The 16,693-nt window shown below is 37.7% G+C and overlaps 2 protein-coding genes across 5 annotated transcripts in view; one reads left to right on the forward strand and one right to left on the reverse strand.

Annotated features, from left to right (window-relative positions):
• Positions 1 to 5,710: 5,710 nt before the first annotated feature.
• Positions 5,711 to 11,703, forward strand: LOC107730287 (eomesodermin-like). The gene is made up of 7 exons (XM_016541074.1): positions 5,711 to 5,893; positions 7,196 to 7,806; positions 9,212 to 9,366; positions 9,440 to 9,561; positions 9,761 to 9,919; positions 10,000 to 10,061; positions 10,803 to 11,703. The coding sequence occupies exons 2-7, from the start codon at positions 7,286 to 7,288 to the stop codon at positions 11,536 to 11,538; spliced, it is 1,755 nt and encodes a 584-aa protein (XP_016396560.1). The 5' UTR covers positions 5,711 to 5,893; positions 7,196 to 7,285; the 3' UTR covers positions 11,539 to 11,703.
• A 1,437-nt stretch (positions 11,704 to 13,140) lies between these two features.
• The window catches only part of LOC107730290 (uncharacterized), a 6,137-nt gene continuing 2,584 nt past the window's right edge, over positions 13,141 to 16,693 (reverse strand). For all 4 annotated transcript variants that reach the window (XM_016541078.1, XM_016541079.1, XM_016541080.1 and 1 more), the window contains exons 4-8: positions 16,235 to 16,291; positions 16,056 to 16,154; positions 15,662 to 15,814; positions 15,019 to 15,153; positions 13,141 to 13,983 (exon numbers count right to left, since the gene is read on the reverse strand). In XM_016541078.1, the coding sequence (XP_016396564.1) occupies positions 13,882 to 13,983; positions 15,019 to 15,153; positions 15,662 to 15,814; positions 16,056 to 16,154; positions 16,235 to 16,291 (546 nt within the window). In that variant the 3' untranslated portion in view covers positions 13,141 to 13,881. The remainder of the gene's footprint in view (positions 13,984 to 15,018; positions 15,154 to 15,661; positions 15,815 to 16,055; positions 16,155 to 16,234; positions 16,292 to 16,693) is intronic.

The following is a 16,693-nucleotide window of genomic DNA, read 5'->3' on the forward strand; positions in this document are numbered from 1 at the left end:
AAAAAAAACATATCCTGCAATATTATGGGAGGATTATAAAAACTAAAACTAAAAATAACCATCTGTATTACTTTTAGGTTATAAAAATAAACCTTATAAAAGATAAAACCAACAGGGAATTTAGTTCACTGCAACATATGGTTATAAAACTGAAACCTAAAAATAACCATTAGAGAACGTTCTATAAAGGTTATTATTACGTTACAACAAAAACCTTCCTGAAATGTTCTGGGAATGTTATTTTATGGTTATAAACCCTAAAAATAACCACTAGACAATGTTCTGTATGGGTTGTCTTTAGGTTGTTGCAAAAACCTCCTCACAGTGTTCTGGGAAGGTTTGTTTTTGGTTCCAAGAACGTTCTCAAAAAAACCCAATTGGGAACCACACTCTTAAAAATAAAGGTGCTTCACGATGCCATAGAAGAACCTTTTTGTCTAAATGGTTCCATAAAGAACATCTGAAGAACCTTTCTGTTTCACAAAAGCTTCTTCAGGTTCTTCAGATTATAAAAAGCTAAGAAAGAGATGTTCTTTGACTGAATGCTTCTTTGTGGAACCAGAAATGGTTCTTCTATGGTATCGCTGTGAACAACCTTTTAAGCACCTTTGTTGTTAAGAGTGCATATGGGGAAAGTTAGAGGACCGTTGTGTGTTTTGTGGCTGGTCAGGAGTGAGTAATAAATATTTAGTCCTCCAAGAGTCCATATTTAATTAGACAAAGCATCTGGGAATATGCAGATAAAATGGGAGATGCTCTCTAAGTCAATTAGTATCTTTAACAGCATCGTTATATTCTTTACAAGTGGATGTATTTGCTTTAGAGGGGCGTCATGTACAAAATGATGCTAACAGGATCTAATTAGCAGATGCAAATGAGGAAAGCCGGAATATTCGCAGAGAAGCAGAAGAGCGGCTCGGCGGGAAAGCTGGACCGCGTCGGCTTAGCAACGGCCCCCACGCTGGGGACCAAATGTGATGGTCCGCTCCTGCTGTTGTTCCTTACACGAGACAGGAGCAGACCATAAATATAGACATGGGGGGCGAAAAGGGAGGGTCAAAAAGGGGCTTGACCTTCTGGCGTCCAAATACTCGCCCAATTTTCAATCCGTCAGTCTGTCGGGTTCGCATCGCATGTCTGGAAGCATTCGTCTCTGGGTTTGGGGTTGCTTTCGGTTAATGCGTGTTGGTGGAAAAGTGATGCAAAAGAGAGAAACATGGCACTGAAAGCACCAACAGAGCTGGCCGTTTCTTGGGTTTGGAGAATCGTATTGCCGTGTATCTGGCAGCTCTCTGCGCTCGGCCCTTCTGCTCGCGCAAAACCTCCCTGCCAAGACAGTGGTGCCGAGGTCACAGGCTCTTTCCACCCGCCGGGACTCTACAGGGAAGAGTGGCATTGGGACAGAAAGGACCCTTTAGACGTGTCAAAAAGAAAGCGCAGGGGAAGCGAGTATTTGAGCGAACTCCCCACTGTCTGCTGCCCTTAACGCTCTGGCAGCATCTAGACGACATTCGTGTATCTTATCCATTGCATTCAAGCTATGCATCTGATCCGTTCATGCATTCCTGGTTTAATCGAACCCTCAAACCTGGCGTCGCTTGCGTCACGTTCTACCATTTGAGATGTAGTGCATGCAGCAGTTACATGGCAAAAAGTGATTTTCTTCCTTAGTATGTTTGACTAGTTTTCTAGTGCAAATGTTTAAAGATTCTCGCATTTGGCAGATGCTTTTCTCCAAAGCGACTTATAAATGAGGACAATAGAAGCAAATCCAACAAAAGAGCAACGATAAATAAGTGCTGTGATAAGTTCATGAAGTACACGAAGCTTTGTTTTTGTTTTTTTGTAATAAATGGAAGGCATAAAAAGTAAATAGAATAGAAAATGAATAGATAACTCTAATGTTAGAGGGTCAGTTTTTTATAATAAATAAATAAAAGAAAACAAGTAGATAGAATAGAAATAGAAATGATTCTTAAACCAAAAAAAAAAAAAACATTATGCAAAATGGCATGAGATGAATGGCATGAGGCATTTAAGCTTTTTGTGCTTAAAAATGAAAATCAATCGATCTGCCAATCGAGTTAGAAAAATAAACTTGTTTTCACTTTAAGGCAAGACACTACAGGTGAATAGCTTAAAATAAAATTAAATCATTAAATCATTAAAACATGACCACACATTCGATTACATTATTGAATTGCAAAAATTTTTTTTTTTTTTTTAAAGTTCTAAACAAATCATTACCTAATTAAATATGCACTAATTTGCATGCATTTCCAGCAAATAAATCTGAATATTGTATAAACTCAAATTCTAAATTCTTTGACTATGTTGACACTTTAGGGCTGAAGGTTTATCCAGAGGGGGTTTTGGATGTCTCTTTTTATCACTCTGTGAAACAGAAAACACTGTCAACAGACAGAAAGCAAACACATTTTCACCATGTTTTTAGGAGTGAAATGTATAAATCAGTGTGAATGATATATGAACAAACCTTCAGAATATAGGGAGGAATAAAACTGCAAAGAAAAAACTCTTTAGACAGAAGTACTGTAGATAAAGTGCAATAACATAAACACTTAAATGTGTGTTTTTGATGCTTTCTTTCCATTAGTCTGAAAGAAGACCTGTTATGGAAGCAAAATATATTTTATAGATATTTTTTTCTTGTTTTAAGCATAAACTCACGTCAGTTTCTTATAAAATAAACTTTCTAATCTCATGTCATTTTGCATCTCGAGCAAATGCGTCTTGATTTAAGAATGTTTAGATGTTTGTGCTGGAAAACAAGACCCAAAAACGTCTCAAATCTCATCTTTTATAGCAAAAAGCACCGCTGAAGCGAGAAAGGAGATACCACAAAGACGTGAGGCCTGGCAGAGCGTTTCCCGTGTAAAGGGTAAGACGACGAGGCCTGAAGAACCCCATGACAAAGTGTTGCTGGGGCAGATGGCAGCTTTCTCATAGCAGTAGCGTCTGTGGGAGTGTGGAGGCTTTTCTCTGACAAGAGCCAGAAAAATCACAACCGGAGTGACGAGGCAGGATCGAATCTGAAACCGAAGACAATGATGATTTCTCCAGGGTTTGACACCCTCCCACCACCTGAGAGTCGAAGCTTCAGCAGAGATTTCCCCTCGTCTTCACCGCAGGTTACAGGGCTTTACAGCTCCGTGTCACAGGAGAGGCTTTTAGGACATTTGGAAATGCCAGCTGTGAGAAGCATGTAAATGTAAAGCTGAGGTGAATTCTCTGAACGCACCAGGACGAGGGCCTCTGTTCTTGAAGAAGCTCAGCCTCCTGGTGAATTCAGTCAAAGCCTTCATGGGAACCTAGAAGAGAAGGTGAGAGAAACCTCAGCAATGTGTAAGACGATCAGATTGAGGTTTGTGATGAGATGCCAGCTGGGTCTGAGCCCGACTCTCACAGCTGTGTGTTCAAAGACTTTTCAAAGCATTTAGTGGAAACTCGCCACAGACGCTGGTCAACACCTGAGAGAACCAACCTGTATGTCTGCCTTCAGCAGGAGAGGTGACAGTCAGTCTGGCCTGCTCTGGTGGTCTCTCTATCTCACACACACACACACACGCACACGCACACTCACACACACACAGACACATATATGCACACATAAACAAACAAACACACAAACACACACACACACACATATAATATAATATAATATAATATAATAATGTTTTGATGAACGCTTACACATGAGAGAAAGGTGGAACTTAATTAAAAAAATATGATGGAAAAATTATGTAAAGAGAGAAATAAAAAAATATATATAATCTAAATTTATATGTATACACAATTAAAAATAAAGGTGCTTAAAAGGTTGTTCACAGCGATGCCATAGACCTGTGAAGCACCTTTATTTTTAAGAGTGTATATATCGTATGTATACTCACACACACACACACACACACACACTCACACACACACAATAGGCTTTCTATGAAAGATGCTGTTAAGAGTTGCTCATGCATCATCTCAGCACATGTCAAGGTGTTCAGTAATTTTCACACGTTGTTTCCAGCAGCTCGCTCTCATACTGTTGCATCTGTCCCTCATGTGGAGGCGTTTGCCACACAACCGAATAAATGAAAACAAAAATTGCAAATAAATACTACAAATGTTAGAGGTAAATTTCTCCATCGCACGAGTGTGAAAAGTGTCTTATTTATTTCCTGTTGGAGTCATGCAACATAGACCTCATCTAGATACATTACAGTCCACGATGAGGACAATTTCCATATTTTGCTTCAAGATGAAAGCATAATTGGAGTAGATAATTTTAGCTTTATTATAATTTTTGTTTATTCAATCTTTCTCCGACGTCATCAATCCCTTTTATTTTTCTACCACCTTCATATGAAGACACTTCTCATAATTTCCTAATTGATCAAATCAAGTGCTGCCATAACCATTTTCTCGCAGATTATCCTGTTTTTACTCACAAATACATCAGATCTGGATGTTGTTCTCGCACGGACCTTTCGCTGATCAAATGTCAGTGGAAATGTGAGAAAGAGATGATTAAAAAAGCCATCAAGACTGACAAATCTGTCAAGTTTCACAGTGTTTCCTTCGAACATGATTTATTAAGTATATAAAATGTTCTAAAGTTCTTAAGTCACAAACGCTCATGTTTTGACATTAAAAGACTTAATGGACCCTCAGTCAAGAGATATGTGCATTTTTGTTCTTTTTATGACAAATCAATGTTAGTCTCATTTTGAATCACCACTATGGACCATCTGCAGAACTTCTGCTGCATCCAGTTTGTCCACAAAGTTGCTTTGCTTTTTCTAATAACTTTGGAGAAGGCCCAAGAAAACAGAGCCTCGATTTAGCATCACACTCCACCGTGGCTGTCAACCGCACGAAACCAGATTCACCTCCGAGTTCAACTCAGATAACTTGGGCGAAAATCACTGATCGTAGATAAAGTCATATTTGTGAAAACAGAAAAGAAACTGCGGTTGCATTTTGCAATTCTCATTTCTGGAATTAAACAATGTAAGGTGTGATGCTTCATTGTTCAAGTGCTTGTAAAGAAGGTAAATGTTTATCTGGAGCATTTGATTACCTCTGACATCATGAACAGCACAGCTGTTATTGATCAGGACAAAAGGCACTGTGATCGGGGCATGTTGTCACACTATGTGTGATGGGTGTCTCGATGAAACAGCCAATATAGACTTAAATTTAGCAGAATTTGAAACACAAACTAATTTATAAAACATCCAAAATGCAATTTGCGATCATAAAAATGTCAACACCTGTGTTGCAGATTAGTAAATATTAAATTGAGAGAAATTATAACATGTGACAATTTGCCCCCAAAATACTGTTGTGCTGAGAAACTTCAAATCCACATTTGTTGTACAATGATTCTTCTCTTATTGTATGCCAGTTTGGTTCTGCTTTCACTTTATAGCTACTCAATAGATATAGATGTCAATAGCCTTTCACAAAATGATAATATTGTTAGGCTATTAAAACGTGTTTGGAGTATAAAAGTACAAAAATGATTCTAAAGTGATTTAAGAAAGACCTAAAAAACCACTGCGAGAGAAACCAGGTATTTATGACGCACAACCCCAGAATCTGTTAAATCAACGCCATAAACTACCGGTAGGCGGCGCTAGAGAGCAGAACCAATAAATCCAGCCGCAGCATGACAGCTGCTTCAGTCAGTCAGTCAGTCAGTCAGTCATTCGGTCGGTTCTTAGCCTCATTCACTGAGTGTCAGTGACTCTCAGGAGCCCCGTTAAACCGGACCCGCCGAACTCTTTCTCTCTCGTTATCGCTGCCATCGGTTCTGCTCAGTCTGAACACAAGAGCGTTTCAGCCTCGATCTGTGGAGGACATGAAGATGAAACTGGTGAGTTATTTCTCTTTTTAAATAATGCATGATATTTACTGTTATTATGACTGTTATTATGATAAACGATTATAGTTATTGGCTTATTATTGACTGTTATTATGATAAACGAGAATGCATTTACCATCATTTTGTTATTTAGTTTTACATTTGGTTTAATTTTAGAAAAACACCTAATAGTGATATATTATTACATATTTTATAGCCTATTTGCTTACTGGACACAGACAGTCGTTGCTGTCTATCAGAAACCTCATTGAGTGTGAATGAATGAATTAGGCGTTAATTTTCTTTTTTTTCACACAAATTCCATGCAACGTTTTGAAAAATATAAAATTAGAAATTCGCATTCGAGACGGATTTCACTTATGTCTAATGGAGCACAAATTAATGTGTCCTCCAGAGATAATTTTAAAAAGATGACACAGTTCTTTTAAGTCATAATTATTGTCGGACAGACGAGTTCATATCGCAGACTGCGTTTATGCAATAATTGTTTAAAGTAAGACTTCATTGTTAACGATTAATAAACGATGGACCCTATTTTACAATTCCTTGGTAAAAACTAATTTAGATAATTATTAGGACTAAACTATATTTAAGCAGAATCGAAAACATTAAGCTTATGGTCACATGAAAATATATGCAAGTCTAGATTGCATAAACATTGACAATGAATTTTAAAAATCGAAAGCGCCAAAGTTATGTAGGAAGATTTAGATTTGAATGATTCATGTTTATAACAAATATTATTATTTGTTATTCGATTAAATCCAACACCGGAGAAACTTTGAACTGAAGAATAACATTAACAGACCGGTAAATATAGTAGCGAGGACTAACCAGTTAGTCTTACTAATTACTAAATGTAGTTACTTACTAAACGTGATTAAATAATATTGCTTGCCTGCACATATTAGAAAATAATAAAGTGATATTTAGAAAGCATTTTAAGAACGAATATCTAATGTAGCCTATAGGCCTAATAAACGCCTCGCCGATTAAATAAAATGCATTTCATCTAACAGCTAATAAAGTATGATGAATACAAATAAACTTCTAATTAAATAAATTGTATTTTATTATTTTAATTGCCACGGAGGATTGTTTTATTTCAGATCCTTAAAAGCAAAAAGTTTCACTTTGTTCTCAATGTCGCTGTGACTGAAATTCAGGCGCACTGAAACTGAATAATTTTTAAACAACCACGTGTAACCTGGTTAGAGAAAATTAATATCTATTTTTTAATCTAATTTTCTGTCTTTTTTATTGACATAAACACATTCATTCTGTCGTTTGCAGTGATGCCGCGACCCGACAGTAACTGACGGCGATCGAATTATCAAGCCTCGGGATTCGGATCTGTAGTTCGGATTGACAGAACATCCAAACATGCCCGGTGAAGGATCCGGTTCTGTGCTTTCCTCAAACGCGGAGGTGGACAACGGGAAAGTTTCACCGATCATTTGTGAGGATGAACTCTCGAGCGGCGGCCGGTACATACTCGACGGGCTCGGGTCTAACCGCTATTTCATGATGGGCTCGACGCAGCAAACGCAGGAGAGTTCGAGTTCGAGTCCGTGTTCCTTGTTTCCGTACACGAGCCAAACGGGAGGCGTGTACGCCGGTTCGGACGGATCGCGGTACGCGGCGTCGCTGCACTACGGCTCCATGCTTCCCTCCGCGGGCTTCTGTCAGTCTCTGTGCGCGGGACGCGGTGACTTCGGCGCGGGATATCAGTTCGGACACGGTTCTGGAAACAGCTACCACTCGTATCAGGGCTCCGGTTCCGGTATCGGCTCCATGGCTCTGTCCGGAGCGGGGCTCCGAGCTCAGGTGTATCTGTGCAACCGGCCGCTGTGGCTCAAATTCCACCGGCACCAAACCGAGATGATCATCACCAAACAGGGCAGGTGAGCAAACCTCTTCTTTGGAACGGTGGAAAATGTAAATTGCTAATCACATTTTTTAAATGATAGATGTTCTAAAATACAAAATAGACGTGTTTAACCAATCGTTTATTATAAGAACGCGTAAACAGCCGGATAAGGGGATTATAAAAACAGTTAAAAAAATTCTTATTACAAAAAGAACGTTTTAAATAGAGTTTAGGTCAAATTAATATAAGTATTTTTACCTGGCGCAAAATAATACGCGATCCCGAACTGGCGTGTTACTATAGCAACAGTAATATTTTTGAGACTATAGCTGTTTTATAATAATGGTAAATAGTAATTAGACAAATAAACAGTTTTGTTTTAATAAATGACCATTGTAAAGCAGCCCAAATCACAAACAACCTGTTGAGAGTATCTTAAAAGGAGTTTCAGATATTCTAATTACAGAAATGAGTTTTCAATATTACCATCACACGAATATAAGTTTGACTTCGCGCGAAATAGACTCTCGATGACGTGTTACTGTTATAACACATACTGTTATACGTGTTACTATAGCAACAGTAGGCGCGCTTGAGTTGTGGTAAATATTTTTGAGACTATCGATGTTCCATAATAATGTTAACCGCGATTAAACAAATAGACGCATTTAATCAACGTTTCATTTTAAGAACGCTCTAAAGTAAACAGCAACAGCCGGTTGATGGAACTTTAAAGGGAGATTTAAATATTCTTATTACAGATCTAAACAAATTTCAAAGAGTGTTTAGATCAAACAAATGGCAAAATAACAGCCGACCCCGAACCGACGTGTTAGCTACTATAGCAACAGTAAGCGCTTTTGTGTTATAAATATTTTTTAGTCAATCGAAATTATATAGGCTAATAATGCTAGAGTGTTTAAATAAATACGCATTTTAATAGACATACACGAACACGCTAAAGTTGGCTACATCGGTGGTCTTTTTAAATAGCCTACTCTTATTACATAAACGTTTCAAATGTTTTTCAAGTGTTTCTATAAGCACAAATTAATCACAAATTTGGACATGGCGAAAAAAAGCGCTTGTGTTGTCATAAAAGCTGTTCTAATTTACCAGTTTATATGTATATCACAAATGTAGCCTATTTTCGATTTTTTTTTTTTTTAAATGTTGCGACCTGAAATAGCGCCATTAGATTTTTTAATCAGAATAGAAGTTCTTTATAAACGGTAATTTCCTATGAATGCTGTAGATATATTTTGCACAAATTAATATGATTTTTTTTTGTTTGTTTCATTCAGAAAATAAATAATTATTTGCATTCATTCTTTTTTGTTTTTTTCTCCCCCCTGGACAGGGCGGATGTTCCCATTTCTAAGTTAAATAAATAATTATTTGCATTCATTCTTTTTTGTTTTTTTCTCCCCCCTGGACAGGCGGATGTTCCCATTTCTAAGTTTCAATATTACCGGCTTGAGTTTGACGACGCATTATAATGTGTTTGTGGAGATAGTTTTAGCCGATCCCAACCACTGGAGATTTCAGGGCGGAAAATGGGTGACCTGCGGGAAAGCCGACAATAACATGCAAGGTACGGAGGACGGAAAAATATGTAATATTTAATATGCATTATTATTATTGCTTCATTTATTTTATTATTTTAGGAAATAAGATTTACGTCCACCCCGAATCGCCGAACACAGGCGCTCATTGGATGAGACAAGAAATGTCTTTCGGTAAACTCAAACTAACAAACAACAAGGGAGCAAATACTAATGCCGCACAGGTAAATAACGCATATATGTATATATATTTTTTAAAGAGAAGAATTGATGCTTAAATAATTTGTTTAAATGTTGATGTGCATTGCTTATAATTGTTTTAACAACTAGCACTAATAGGCATATTTTAAATATGTGCTCTGTATACCTGAAAAATTATGAGGTTTCAGTTCTGTTTTCTTCTAATCTATGTCTTTCAATCAGATGGTCGTCCTTCAGTCTCTACACAAGTACCAGCCCAGGCTTCACATCGTCGAAGTGTCGGACGACGGAATTGAAAGCACAGGACGAGATTCTAAAACTCAGATCTTCACCTTTCCTGAGAACCAGTTCATCGCTGTTACCGCATATCAGAATACTGATGTATGAGCATAAATCAAGATATGTGTACTTTACACACTCAGTTAGGATTGATCTTCACATCTGTGTTCTTCTTCTTCTAGATCACTCAACTCAAGATCGACCACAATCCTTTCGCAAAGGGTTTTAGAGATAATTATGATTCGTGAGTATATTATATTCCCATGCATATCACTGATAGTTCTCCATACACTCTATAAAATAAAGCTGCTTTATTGGCATCGATGGTTCCATGAAGAATCTTGGAAGTCTTTCCATTGCACAAAAGGTTTTTAGATTATTAAAATATTCTTCAGAATAAGAAAAAATGGTTCTTTTAAAAACGGTTCACTGCAAGGTTCTTTGAGGAACCCAAATCAGTTCTTCTACACTCTTAAAAAATAAAGGTTATTTATTGGCATTGATGATTGCATGAAGAACCTTTAACATCCATAGAAATGTTCCATTCCACAAAAGGTTCTGAAAAAAACAACTTTTTTCCACTATAGAATCTTGAAATAAATGTTTTGATTACACTTTATTTTAAGGTGTCCTTGTTGCAGTGTAATAATACGTTTAAGTACTGAGTAATATTAATTAACTATATGTACTTACTATATGGTTAGGGTTACTTGCATGTAATTATGCATAATTTTAGTAAGTACGTGTAACAAGGACACCTTAAAATAAAGTGTTACCAATGGTTCTTTTATGAACTGTTCACTGAAAGGTATAATAATGGCTCTTCTGTGGCATCACTGTGAAAACCTTTATTTTTAAGAGTGTGGAACCACTAAAGGTTCTTCTAAGAACTGTTCACTGAAAGGTTCTTTGAGGAGCCCAAAATGTTCTTCTGTGGTTCCACTTTTGGAGCTTTGTTTTTATTTCATTTGCATTCATCTTTCAGGATGTACACCGTTCCAGAGCGTGAAAGACTCACACCGTCGCCGTCAGACTCACCTCGCGCGCGCTACACCATGCAACCCTTTCTGCAGGACCAGTTTGTCAACAATCTGACCCCGAGTCGCCTTTACAACACAGAACGGATGGTTTCGCAGACAAACAGCATGCTTTCTGCTCCGGTGGAGGACGCTGGTGCTGCTCAGAGGTGGCTGGTCACTTCTGTACAGCAAACCAGTGGAAGCAAACTGGAGCTGACGGCGTACGAGGGTGATTATTCCAGCTCGTTATTACCGTACAGTTTCAAATCCTTACCTCTGCAGAGCGCACACTCGCTGGGCTACTATCCAGACGCCGCCTTCGCATCCGTCACCGCAGGATGGGGCTCCAGAGGCTCTTATCCCAGAAAAATGGCGTCTGGATTGCCCTGGTCACCCAGACCGAGTCCCACGGACTTCACAGACGACCACATGCCCGATAAGGACAAATCTAGGGAAGGAAACGCATTTAGTCAGACTTCAGCCTGGATGGAGAGCACGCCGCCTTTGAAACCTCTAGACTCTGTGGAGCCGAGCATTTACTCTGTGGTTTGCAAACGGCGGCGGGTTTCCCTCGGCGAGTCTGGAGCGGAGAACTCTCCCACGGTCAAGGGTGAAGATTCCAGCGCCTCAGAAAACTTCAACAAGGACAGTTCAGCAAACTCCAAGACCATCAGCTATTACACGTTCTACGCCGGCAGCTAGAGAAACCTTCGGTCTCGTCTGATTTCGGCACGAATGTGCTGAACTGCAAAGTGTTCAGCTTTGAATGAATCAATTTGGCCCTTTTGTAATTTATTAAAATCTCAAACTAATCGTTTCTGTCCAAAGTACGATGATATGTCATGCTGTTATATGCATTAAACCACTGCTTGTTTTGGATTGGTATTTTTTAAAACATCTCTTTTCTTCTGAATAGCCTACACCATACATTCATTAATTTAAAGTATGCAAACATGATAGAATGAACAAATATTCAGAAAGTCAACAAAGAGCTTTGAAAACTGGTGCCTTTTCCGCAACTTTTAAAAACAAATCAGTAACACTTTAGTTAGAGAATAATTCTAACTATTAACTAGTTGCCTATTAACATGCATATTATTAGTACTTATAAAGCACATATTCTGCATGATCATATTCTACATCCCCAACTAGCTACCTTTCTAACTATTAATAAGCAGAAATTAGGAGTTTATTGAGACAAAAGTCTTCAAGTAGCCTAGTAAAACTGGTCCCCAAACTAAAGTGTGACCAACAAGAAGTCTAACAACTCAAAACAACATCACAATAAAGCAAATCTGGAAAGACAAAGCAACTCAGATCAAATAAAGATCAATAAGTGAATGGTCTCAAAAATGCTTGAGTTGTGAACATATGAAGATCTGAATTGACTAGAATTGAATGCGTGTTACGTAAATAAGGAAAATACTACATGAAACATGCACAGATATGGTGGATTATTACATATTAACAGGAATATCAGAAGTTCTAAAGTTGCACAGATACAAATACGTAGTAAGTAAATTAAAGCAGCATTATGTAACTTTTGGCGCTCTAGCGGTTAATAAACAGAACTGCACACATCCCGCGGAAGAACATTCCAACCGGATCTACTTCTCTAAGTTTAGGTCTATGGCGATTCACGCAGGTATGTGTTACTCCGCAGCGGTGGCGACCCGACCAGGCTACAATAGTCCAAATATAAGTACTTATTATAAGTGTACCGTAGTGATTCGGAATAAGACAAAAACGCGGTTTGGAAGATGAATTCATGATGTACTCGCTCATTATATACATTTTGCAAATTTTGAACACAGAAAAAGTTACATAGTGCTGCTCACTAGATGTTGAGGACACTGACCTCTAGCGTAAGAACACAGAAGTGAAGCCTGAAGAACATTAATCAGTCGCTTAAAGTGATAGCTCACCAAACATCGAACATTCATTCTGTCAGTTTGTTTCAGCCGCTGAACACAAAAGATGATATTTTGGAGAATGTTGGTGACCAAACAATTACTGGTAGTCATTGACTTCTATAGTATTTATTTCCCATATGGAAGTCAATAGCTGCCCGGCAACTGTTTGGTTACCAACATTCTTCAAAATATCTTCTTTTGGTTTCAGGTTTGGAACAACTTGAGTGTGAGTAAATGATGGCAATTTTCACTTCTGGGTGATCTATCCCTTTAAATGACATTGTAAAAATACTAATATTTTAGGTTTGATCATGTCAAAAGAAACCGGTTAATGATTTTAGAAGTAACTGTCAGTAATGGTGAGACGACTTACCTTGTAGCTTGCTGCAAGTACAGCTCCAAATACTGAAGTACTCTCTAAAACTACTCCCCGAACTCACATTTCAATAGCATTGAAAAATCTGACACAAATCGTGTCATAAACATTAGTTCTTTCCCTCAAATAATGGTAAAATCTTGTATATCAGGGTTTCGGCAAGTTTTATGAATGCAAATGTAAGACTTTAAGACTTTTCTGAGAGCAATTAAAGAAAACTGAATACAATATACAAACACAATATTAGCAACAGCATGAAAATACAAGTCCAACAGATAAAAATCAACTTCAAATTCAAAGAGAAAACCAGTTTTTATTCCCCTTAAACTCTCTTCATATTGAGAAACTTCTTTAAAGAAGCAAGACTTCATATCTTGATTTCAGGATGTTTAGATATTAGTACTTAAACAAGATAAAAATACTGAGCACTTCATGCAACATTTAATGCCACGACTTTTTTGCTCTTTTAAGCCTTAATTTTTGGAAGCATGACTTAAAACCTTTTAATGTGACAAAATTATAAAAATGCATCAGTTCATGTCTTGCAGAAAGTTCTGTGGCATCCACCAGTGAATGCCGTCTATAGGTCCATCAGATTGATTGATGTGCATCTGATGCAAGTGAAAAATAGTGTTATGATAAAAGACATTACACTAATAAAGGGGCTTAAACTGAGCCCTGTGGACATTATAAGAGTCACTAAAGCTCTACTTTAGAGCATAGAAGTCTCACTGATCTGGAAATAAATGATCCAGGTCAGACTTGGATGGGTTTTCTGCTGCGCTGCAGTTCTTCTTTCCATTTTCTCATTGCCCACTTCTGAGTAGAAACTCCAGAAAGAGTCGAGCGTCGCTCCTCCTGCAGGAACAGAGAGACATTCACGTCATCATCTACTCACTTCCTAATGTTAGAATAAAAGCACAGTGATGAAACTCGGAGATTAGACACAGATCACTCTTGACATTCATCAGCCGACTTTCTGGAGCTCAAACAGTGGATCATAGCACTGCTAGAAACACCAAGATCACGGGTTCGATTCCCAGGGAATGCATGGACTGATCACATGCATGAGTTAAATGCAATGCAAGTTGCTTTGGATAGAAGCATCTTCCAAATGCATTCATGTAAAGTTCATCAGGTGCATGCTGGGATGCTTTGAAAGTCATTTAACCCTCTAGTGCTCTTCGGTCATTTTTGACAAAAAAAAAAAAAAACGTTTTTAGAATTTTTACTTCATCAAAATGAAACTTGGTAAAGGTTTGGCACTTATGTGAACACCAAAAAAAGTTAAATGGCCCTGAAAAAAAAGTCACACGTAATGTTGGCACTGGAAATGAATGAAAAATGAATTTCATCAAGTGGAAATGTTTGGTACTGCACCCAAACAAAATCTTACTGTGATTTTTTTTATTGTTTTTATATCAACCTCAAATTTGGAACACAACTTGTTTAAACATACGGCTTTGCAATCCTCACAGTTTTTGAGTAAAACATGTTTTGGAAAATACATATTTCATATTTGAAAATAGTTTTTTTTGTGCATGCTCAATTTTTTGTGCATTAAACTTCTATCATTTTTTTTTTATTTCTATCACTTTTTTTCACTTCAGCAAAAATCTGCGTTTTTAAAAAGAGACCAAACTTAAGTCTGTGCTCCAAAACATTCAATATTTACGACAGTTTAAGTTGTAAATTCCATTTTCAGGTCAATGCTAAAAAAGTGATTAACAGGTGATAAGTGCAATAAAATCCCCTAAAAACGGGAAATATTAAATAAAAACATTACTGAACTAAATTACAGCACATTTATTTGATTGAACTTTAGATCAGCACACAAGGAGCTCCAGAGGTTTGAAAGAGGACTTCTGAGATGATTTTGCTCTTCATACACACCTCATAGGCCGGCGGATCTGAAGACGGAACCGGACTATAGGCTGGCGGTGAAAGTTCTGGACACGGATAATCCACGTCATCACTGAGCGCTGCAGGTGAAGCTGCGTTCATGTGGATCACCATCAGACGCTTTCTCTGGAGAAGCAGCACATCGACACATGAGCATCTCGTGTAGTCATCACACAACATCATAGATCTCAGATGAGACCCTGGAGCACAAAACCAGCCATGAGGGTCAGTTTCTTGAAATTGAGATCTATGCATCATCTGAACGCTGAATAAATAAGCTTTCCATTGGTGTGTGGAAACAATATTTGGCTGAGATGCAACTATGTGAAAATCAAAATCTGAGGGTGCAAAAAAAATCTAAATAGTGAGAAAATCATCTTTAAAGTTGTCCAAATGAAGTTCTTAGCAATGCATATTACTAATCAAAAATTAAGTTTTGATATATTTACAGTAGGACATTTACAAAATATCTTCATGGAACATGATCTTTACTTAATATCCTAATGATTTTTGGCATAAAAGAAAAATGGATAATTTTGACCCATACAATGTATTATTGGCTATTGCTACAAATATACCCCAGCGACTTAACACTGCTTTTGTGCTGCAGGGTCACCAATAAACACTGATTTACCGATCTACACCAGCAGCACGACGTCCCGATGATGATAAGAGAGAAGATGAGTGCCAGGACATTACAGGCGATGAAGGCGATGTTTGCAGTCTGAGAAGAAGAGCTCTCAGAGCGGCCGCTCAGAAAATGAGTGCGCAGAACAGCTCCAACAATCTACAGCAACAGCAGAATCACGGCGTTACGAATACACATGAATATATTAATCATTACACTGTAAAAAAAAAGGTTACTTGTATGGTAATAATTCAAATCAGACTAGGTATGTTTACATGCATGAAAGTTTGTCAGAATCCAAACTGATTTCAGATTAAACCTTGTAAGCTGATGCAAACATTAGTTTGTCTGTGCATTAGATGTGCTCTGATCAGAACGAGACTAAGAAGCAATCACTCACATCTCCAAGAAACACAAAGAAGACTCTGACGAAAAACACGAGGACGGCCGTCACCACATTGCAGACATTGAGCAGATTCAGCACTTGAGAAGTGATCACCTGACCACGACAAACATCAGTTTATTTTAACATTGAGCTCCTCTGCAGATAACTGTCTGAACGTAAGAATGAGGACTGACCAGACACGGGTTGTGGGTGCATGCAGCTGTAGCAGTTATAACTCCTATTAAAATCACCTACAGATGCGCACAACAACATCACACAGGAGAGAAATATGAACATTATTCAGCATTTATTTACAACTCTTTATCATGTCGATTAAAAATGTATATATGTGCACTACAGATTAAACATTTGGAATAATAAGAAGTCTCTTCTGTTCGCCGAGGCTGCATTTATTTGATTAAAAACACATTGCTAAATATGATTCTAATGTAAAACAGCTGTTTTCTACGTGAATATCTGTTAAACTGTAATGTATTTCTGTGATGCGCAGCTGTATTTTCAGCATCATTACTCCAGTCTTCAGTGTCACATGATCTTCAGAAATCATTCTAATATGCTGATCTGCTGCTCAAGAAACATTTCTGATTATTATCAATGTTGAAAACAGTTGTGCCGCACAATATTTTTGTGGA

The sequence above is a fragment of the Sinocyclocheilus rhinocerous genome, unplaced genomic scaffold (assembly GCF_001515625.1).
Source record: "Sinocyclocheilus rhinocerous isolate Xijiao unplaced genomic scaffold, SAMN03320098_v1.1 scaffold1359, whole genome shotgun sequence".
In the NCBI taxonomy this organism is placed as follows: Eukaryota; Metazoa; Chordata; class Actinopteri; order Cypriniformes; family Cyprinidae; genus Sinocyclocheilus; species Sinocyclocheilus rhinocerous.

What these genes read in the sequence shown, in the direction of transcription:
- LOC107730287 (XM_016541074.1), top strand. Translation starts at nt 7,286, where the DNA reads ATGCCCGGTGAAGGATCCGGTTCTGTGCTTTCCTCAAACGCGGAGGTG. An exon ending in CAAATACTAATGCCGCACAG is followed by an intron (nt 9,562 to 9,760) that starts GTAAATAACGCA and finishes TCTTTCAATCAG; the next exon opens with ATGGTCGTCCTTCAGTCTCT. An exon ending in CCGCATATCAGAATACTGAT is followed by an intron (nt 9,920 to 9,999) that starts GTATGAGCATAA and finishes TTCTTCTTCTAG; the next exon opens with ATCACTCAACTCAAGATCGA.